Raw genomic sequence first — 8,013 nt, forward strand, 5'->3', positions numbered from 1 at the left:
ACCTTTGATCAAGAAGTCGTTTTAACCGCTCACCTTTATACTGTGCAGCAACAGTGGGCTTTCTGAAGAATTTGTACAGGCAACAACAAACCTTGAGGAAATCAGTGACAGCTTTCTCTGCTGCCAGTGCGTGGATAACTACCAGATGGAGTTGGTGATTTAAGCAGTGCAAATAGGGGATTTCTCTTTCCAATATCTCTTGCAACAACTTTTGCACCCCACCGTGCTTCCCAGCCATTACCGAAGCCCCGTCGTACACCTGACTTAATATTTTTGATGTGTCAAGTCCTGTTTTTATCAGCTCTGCAATTATTCGGTCTGTCAATATTTTTGCATCTCCAGCGTCGGCTTTAGCTATTGTGAGTAGACGCTCTGTTGCTTCATTTGATGCCGATACAAAGCAAATGATGATTGATATGTTCTCACATTCAGTGGGGTCCCTCGTCCCATCCACCTTGATGGTAAACCACGATGTGCCTACTTCTTCCACGATGGCATCCGTCACAACATTACTCAATGTGCAGATCAGTTCTTTCTGCATTTCCGGACTAGTATAGCTTGCGTTTCGTGGGATATGCTTTATTATTTCGGCGAGCTCGGTGTCTTTTTGAGTGTGTAGTTTAAAAGCGAGAGGAAGAGCCCACTGTGCCCGTCTGACATATCTTCAAAATTATCAAGACTCCCTCTAAAAGGTATCTGATTTTCGGCGAGAAATCCCACAACATCTATAAGAGCAGACACACAGTACCGGTTTCTATTTAGCTGGTCAGCATTGAGGAGTGTGGAAATCTCCTAACCACAATCGATGCACCTCTCGTTCTCCTTCCACCTCAAAACACAAGTTAAATGTTCCTTTGAAGTTGCGTGTTTGTGAAATCCCCTGTCTTTCTCAACAGCATGTTTCCAATTCCGGTGGCCTCGCACTGTGAAAGTAGAGTCCACTGGGCCACGTGCGGTGTTAAACTTCCAACATGGATAGCAGAATGCTGCATCTGTCTGCACACTGTATTCCAGCCATTCATTAGTCTGGTACCACGAGGACACAAACGAGCGACTCTTGTTCTGCGACAGATGGCCAGGGTACCGCTGTAGAACAACTTGATTCGGTCTCTCACTTCCAAGATCATCGGGAAGTGGCTTGACAGTCACACCGACCCCGAGGCCGCCGCAGAGTGTGGAAACTCGGCTGTCTGCGCTGGGGCTCCACCGCAGGGCTGACGTTGCTGGCTTGGCCAGGTTGGCCAGCTTCTGTCGGTATTTCATCAACATGATCGTCTCCTCCAACTCCAACTCCTCCCACAACATGTCTTTCATCATCTTCTTCATTTTCGTCGCTTGCATTTTTTCCTTTTCTGAGCCATTTTCATATATCCATCATCCACGTCCTTTTCTCCTGCTGCGAGCTCGTGCTCTGTGATTCCCCCCTCGTGACTCGTGTCACTAATCTCACGACTCGCGACATTTCACGGTTGACGGTTTTATTTATTAAATGATCCATCCATCAAAAACAGGTTTTATCTGCATCATTTCCAATGTAAGCAAGATTGCAAACACACATATTTTTAATTTTTATTATAAAATTACTTTTGTAAGATGGAGGGTTGATGGGTTGTGAAGGTCACGTGGTGCACTTCATCTTTAATTACGTAAATTTATGTCTTTTCCTTCATCATATTATCATATTATGACGATATGACATTTATACCTAACTTACAACCAATCAGGTAACCTGCTCAATAGGGTCTCCATATCGAATATGCTGATTGGCTATTCCTTAAAACTAAATGACCCACGATATTTATATAACCACCCACAACATCGATATTCGACACGAGGTCTTGGCTGCCGGCGTTGGTGCTTGTGTTATTATCTTTTATCTTGTGGTCTTGGACTGTATTGTCTTGCCAATTTCTTTTGGAGATGCGCTGACAAGCGCACACTTATCTCTTGACTGTTACTCAAAGAAGGATATTATTAAAGAACAGTTTATCCAAGAAGGCCTTATTAGTCACCACACTGAACATCTGGAATAAGGGTTTTAGTTCACACAGGTGAACTCTTAAACAGCAAGTTCACAGTGGGCGCTCGTCCTGAAACACTAAGTTGTTCACAGGGTACAACAGGGCATAAATGGGTGGTGTACAAGTGGGGGGGGGGCACCAGATGCGCCATGGGGGGGCATTGCACCCAAATGCCCCCCCTTAGCGACGGGCCTGGCCATAACTTGGGAAACATACTCAGGTCTCCAGCGTCAATTTTGACGTCATATCAAACGAAGAAGAATTGTGTTGTCCTGTCATTGCTCGACAGATAAATGGCCGTAACTTGGGAACCGCTCGTCCGATTAATATCAAACCTTGAAAAGCACATCCGCGGGGCCCCGGCAATATTCCTGGCAAGTTTCAGTCAGATCGGACCGTCGATCGTGCAAAAAATAAATAAATAAATATGAATTGTGACGTCATTCGTGACGTCATGGCACCGTGCCTTGTCATTGGCCGACAGATAAATGGCCGTAACTTGGGAACCGCTTGTCCGATCGAGATCAAACCTTGAAAAGGAACATCTGCAGCGCCCCGGTAATATTCCTGGCAAGTTTCAATCCGATCGGACCGGCGGTCGTCGAGAAACGGTGGTCACAGACAGACACACACACACACACACACACACACACACACACACACACACATTGCAGGAATTAGAGATAGATTATTTATGAGTTCAAGTGCCGGTGTGATGCTTGGTATGGAGGCAGAACTTCCCAGATTCCAACTGATAGAATCAAACATCACGTCCCTTTGTCCATCAGGAAAAACACTATTGGTACACGAATACAGCCGGTACGGGCTTGAAGGAAGGTCCCAGCATCAATCCCAACATCGTGTACATCTGCTATTTGACAGCATTTGATTGAGAATGCAAACGGTGCTGAACATTATAATGTGGATGCATTCAAGATATTGATGTTGATCATCTCCATGGTGATGGAGCACAAACAAAGACAAAAAGTGTTTCTTTTATATAATAAGTACAGTGCTGCACAATAAAACCTGTATTTCAAGAGTTTAAGAATGAATGCTTTACTGGTGAGGGGTAAAACGACTTTCAGGCCAACATGTACACAAATATTACAAACCATGATATAATTACATATTATACATGGGATGATGATACAATGAAAACTGAAATGGGTTCGTTTGGAACGCAATGGGGTTACCATGACAACAATGCTTGCAGTGTCACAAAGACAATCGGTGGGATGCATTGTGTGTTCACCTTTTTGAACATTTCGACCATTCTGCCGCATTCGCTGCTACGATGTGGTCGTACCTTGTTGTGCTCTTGAGTTTTTTCAAAGAATTTCAAGAGGATATGTTTCCGTCGCACCTGCAAGTGCGTCCAGGAGTCTGGACTATGAGGAAGTCTTACCAGGTAAGTGGGAAACGAAGAGAAAGACCGTCCCTGATGGACGGAGGATAAAGGTTTAAAGATCCCATTGATGAGAATGAAAAGGAAGTTTAAGGAACGGAGCAGATTGTGATATTCAAGAAATTATGACGGTTTGATTACGATGTGAACAATTGTTCTCTTAAATCTTGTTACAAGGAAACCACACCTGTTCTGGAATGTTTGATCCGTTTACTGGGCCGATGGTCAGAACGTCGTGTTTCAACTTCAGTTTGAAAGGATCCTATTTAAGGATTGTTATGAAGGAAATTGATTCCTGTTTTCATTGAATTAACATTAATTGATTAAACTTGTTATATCCGTGTCCACAGATCTTTGGGGAAGGTTCCATCTTCGGTCCGATGGACGTTGGACAACTCGTGTCGCTTTGGGGGAGATTTGAGTTTGCTGTTGGGATCATCTCCATGGTGATACTTATCATCAACTCGCTTTGTGCGATTTCTTTATGGATGAACAAACGGTTCCGGTAAAGCTCTTCACAAGTCTTCATTTTATTATTGATCTTCAAATTAAGAACAGCAAATTATGATCCTGATGGACCTCTCTCCTGATGAATATGTTGTTATTGGAGTTTATATCTCTGGTGGTCCTCTGATTGATACATTTGTGCTACACAGAGAAATGTTCTCTCAAACGAAGTTCTGGTTTTTGTTGTCTGTTCACAGAAAGGACAAGAAAGTTGATGGAGAAGATGAGCCTGATGGGGAGGATAAAGATGTGGAAGAAGTGGAAGACGTTGATGATGAGAGATTTGATTCAGAAGATGAGGAATGTGATTGTGATGATGGAGACGACGGATGTGATTGCGACGATGACGACGAATGTGATTGCAACGATGGAGACGACGGATATGATTGCGACGATGATGATGGATGTGATTGTGACGATGACGATGACGGATGTCATTGTGAGGATGTGGACGATGAATGTCTTTGTTCAAATGACGATTCTAATTGAGGACAGGAACACCAGGTTCGCAGGGGAGGAGGGGGAGAGGCTCTATTTTGTGTTGTACAAATTCGAGGAATCTGATTTCATTTCAGTTGTAGTTTTTCCAAGTAGTTTTCGATCAGATAAGGTCATCAGCACAGTTTACCACCCTCTGGGAGGAACGAGTTTCCATATCACCTGCTGAAAAGAGTAGTCTCTGTTGCAAAAAGACTATTTGGATGTTTGTGTGGTGTGTAAAGGGTTCTTAAGGGGTCGAAGCAGTTCAAACGGTGTAAAGGTCATACGGGCTCTAACAAAAAAAGGGATCAAAATGGATCTATGGGGTCTCAACGTGTCTAAAGGATCTGCGGGTATAAATGTCAAAGAGGTCAAAGGATATATAGGAGTTTAAAGGGTCATGTGGGGTCTAAAGTTCTTCAGGGTAAACAGGGTCGAAAGGAGCAACAGCAACAACAGAAGCAGCACGGTGTTGAGGGGCTGCAGGAAAAGCAGAACCCTCATTGTGATCACAGGCTGCAACAGCAACACAAGCAACATGTTACTGAGGGGCTGAAACAGCAACACAAGCAACAAGGTACTGAGGGGCTGCAACAGCAACACAAGCAACATGTTACTGAGGGGCTGCAACAGCAACAGCAGAAACATCACGGTGTTGACAGGTCATACCACATGCAGGACCTTCAACAGGTAAGCACTCTTCAATACTTTGGGCAGTTGCGGTGACCACACTCGGTACAAAGACAGCAAACCCCAAGATCAGGACGTTAAACTGAAATACATTTTGCCGCTTGTTCTTTTATAAACATTGCTGTTTGTACTTCCTTCGATGAAGAAGAATGTTCTTAGTTGTGGAGATCATTGTAATTATAACTTTGGTGGGAAGGTAACTTATTAACATGGTCATCGCGATGCAGGTGAAATCACAAGAAGTTTAACTTCCCTCGATTGGATTATTCACCTTTTCGTCCTTACCTGTTCCATCAGTGCATTCCCTTCTGTGCCCTTTCCTGAACAAGTTATCAAACTAATGAAGATATCAATGTATTTATTCTTTTAAGTTTTTATTGTTTGTTTTCTGAAGACTCCTCAGAAGAGGTGCTCGTTTACTCCCTCCACCCCCTCGAATGAAACCATCTTACCGGTTGGAACGTAAGTTGCCAAGATTCTTGCCTTACATTACAAATTATTCCGAACTTTGTATAAACTGCATGTTCTTCACCCCCATCGTGTCCCTTTCTGTCTGTGTCTCAAAAGTGTTCGGAACAAACGAATGTTTTACTGAACTCTTATCCAGACAAGCACCAAAAATTCATCCAGTTGGTGAAAGTCTGGCATGAGTGTTAATGTATCCGTATATTATTCATTGTGTGCAACTGGATGATCATTAAAATTATTTAAATCGATGAATGTTGTTAAAAAAAAATCGATGCAATTAAATTAATTAATTAAATCGATGAATGTTGGTTATTCAATCGAAGCAGGTTGGATGTCACGTGGCAGATTTCCAGCTTCTTCCTCATTTCCTCATCTGCCGTGACCAAGGCGAGTGGATTCTTCCCGAAACGTCGCCTTTTCCGATGAGTAGTAAGTTCAGATTTTTTCAATTATAAACTTTTCCTGCATTAAAATTTATTGTTTGAAAAACGTTAAATAAAGCCAGTGGGACTTTGTGATGAAGAAAGTGAAGATGTGAAATTGAAGGCAAAAGGAAAGGGAAATTGAACTGAGATGCAGAAAGCAATGGAGAGAATAGTGTTTCCAGGGTTGTGTTAGAAGGTATTAAAATGATGAACATTATGAATGTGGTGATATACAGTGGTTTTCACTTCCTTCAGCTGATGTGTGTGCAGAGACCCAGAAAACGAGTTCTGCCTTGATCCAGCATATCAATTCTACCTTGATGATCCAAAACATTCGGGAAAATCAGGAGAAGAGTTCCACCTTGAGGGCGCAAAATATGAGACCGACCTTCCAGACTCGAAAAACGAGTTCCATCTTGGAGACCTTTGGAGTTCTAAACCATCTATCCATGGCATTCTTGGTTGGATGGTGCTTGATGAGTGGTAAGTTCAGTTGATTAAAAATTTATGGTTATATATTATTTAATTCGATATGAGACATGTCATGTATTTATTTATTCTTTTTCAGCAAAATCAAGAAAGTGTTCGGAAGACTTGAGATTTCCTGAGACAAATTTACAATATATCTCTTCCTTTCCACTTTTTCAAACTTGAAACAACTGAAACTTCATTCTTAAGATGGAACTGGAAGGAAAAACCCAAAACTTTGTTGAGTTGAAAAACTGTCTTGACCTTGTATTCTTATTGAACTGATCAAAAATAACATTAAACTTTTAAAAAATCATAATTCGTTGAGTTGTTTTTAAAAAAAAAATGTGTAAAAATGATTAATGATCTTGGGATTAGAGTTTGGTTTGGGTTTGGGATATGAAGGTGAGGGTTTGGCTTTTAGGTGTGAAGGTTAAGGCCCGGTCACACCTTGACGTTTTAGCCAACGTATGCCGATTTTTGATTTTTTTTTTTCTAAAACGCTGGCACACGTTGAATACGTTATGGGTAAGTTTTGATAACATTGAGAGCACGCTGAAAAACACTGCCATACGTCGTTGTACGTTGGCTTTAAACGTTGTACTTTTTGATTTCCTCAAATTTTTTCATGCTTGAATTTTCACGACATATGCCGGCGTATGACTCACACGTTCCGCTACGCTGGCCACAAGTTGTATGCACGGTCTGCGATCGTTGACAGACGTCAACACATGCTACTTGTAAGTTAATCATAAGTTGAGACACGCCGAGGTAATGTTTAGCGTACCCGAAACTTATTTCTAACCTATGATTAACGTGTTGTTGGCATGTTACGCGATCGTTGCCACACATCGACAGACGTTAATTTTAAGTTACTCATAGGCTGAAAGACATCGGTATAATGGATCGTCCTTGCGTCAGCGTCCACGGCCACGGCCAGGACACTTATTTGCAGCATTCTTCAAACTTTTCTTCGGCATGACGAGGATGTTCACACTTCGATGTCTAGCTTGGCTATGATTCCAATTGTCCATCGGCGCTCATCGGCGCTAATCAAAGCGCTCTATGCACATTATTAGTTCATTGTGCATTTGTCCAACCCGTTATGAATAGACCTAAATCGTAAAAACAAGCTATAGCTCATTGTTGAAAAAGCCCCATAAAAAAATTAGCGGCGAAGAACTTCGAACAATGGTGAAAAGATGTCTCCTACCCGTGGACATGCGGACGCAAGGACGATCCATCATAACCCACACCCTCCCCCTCACACTCCCCTGCAACTGCCAACATGAACAAACTACGACTAATACTAATACTAATACTAATACTGATACTGTTACTGCTGACATGGACATCGACTCAAAAAGGACTCGAAAACACTGTTGGGTTCCCCTTTTATGAGCACCATTTTTATATACCAACTCCCAAAACCGCTGGGAACACGTCTTTATATGGCAGTTGTAAGCTAGAAACACGTTCATTTATTTTTTTTTGTCGACCGGAAGACGTCATTGGAATACGTCTACATACGTCGATGTGTGTTGGG

The 8,013-nt window shown here is 42.2% G+C and overlaps 1 protein-coding gene across 4 annotated transcripts; it reads left to right on the forward strand.

Moving 5' to 3' along the window:
• The first annotated feature begins 719 nt into the window (after positions 1–719).
• LOC147031957 (uncharacterized) lies at positions 720–6,745 on the forward strand. Of its 4 annotated transcripts, none has more exons than XM_085869209.1 (6): positions 720–3,934; positions 4,134–5,106; positions 5,501–5,568; positions 5,920–6,003; positions 6,255–6,482; positions 6,568–6,745. In XM_085869209.1, the coding sequence occupies exons 2-6, from the start codon at positions 5,027–5,029 to the stop codon at positions 6,651–6,653; spliced, it is 546 nt and encodes a 181-aa protein (XP_085725335.1). In that variant the 5' UTR covers positions 720–3,934; positions 4,134–5,026; the 3' UTR covers positions 6,654–6,745. The 4 variants fall into 4 exon arrangements, with proteins under 4 accessions (XP_085725335.1, XP_085725336.1, XP_085725337.1 ...); XM_085869210.1 differs by having other exon boundaries at positions 6,270–6,482; XM_085869211.1 differs by having other exon boundaries at positions 4,134–5,568; positions 5,901–6,003; positions 6,270–6,482.
• The last annotated feature ends 1,268 nt before the right edge of the window (positions 6,746–8,013 follow it).

The sequence above is a fragment of the Eptatretus burgeri genome, chromosome 2, assembly GCF_056783735.1.
Source record: "Eptatretus burgeri isolate ZD-2024b chromosome 2, Ebu_testis_v1, whole genome shotgun sequence".
Lineage (NCBI taxonomy): Eukaryota > Metazoa > Chordata > Myxini > Myxiniformes > Myxinidae > Eptatretus > Eptatretus burgeri.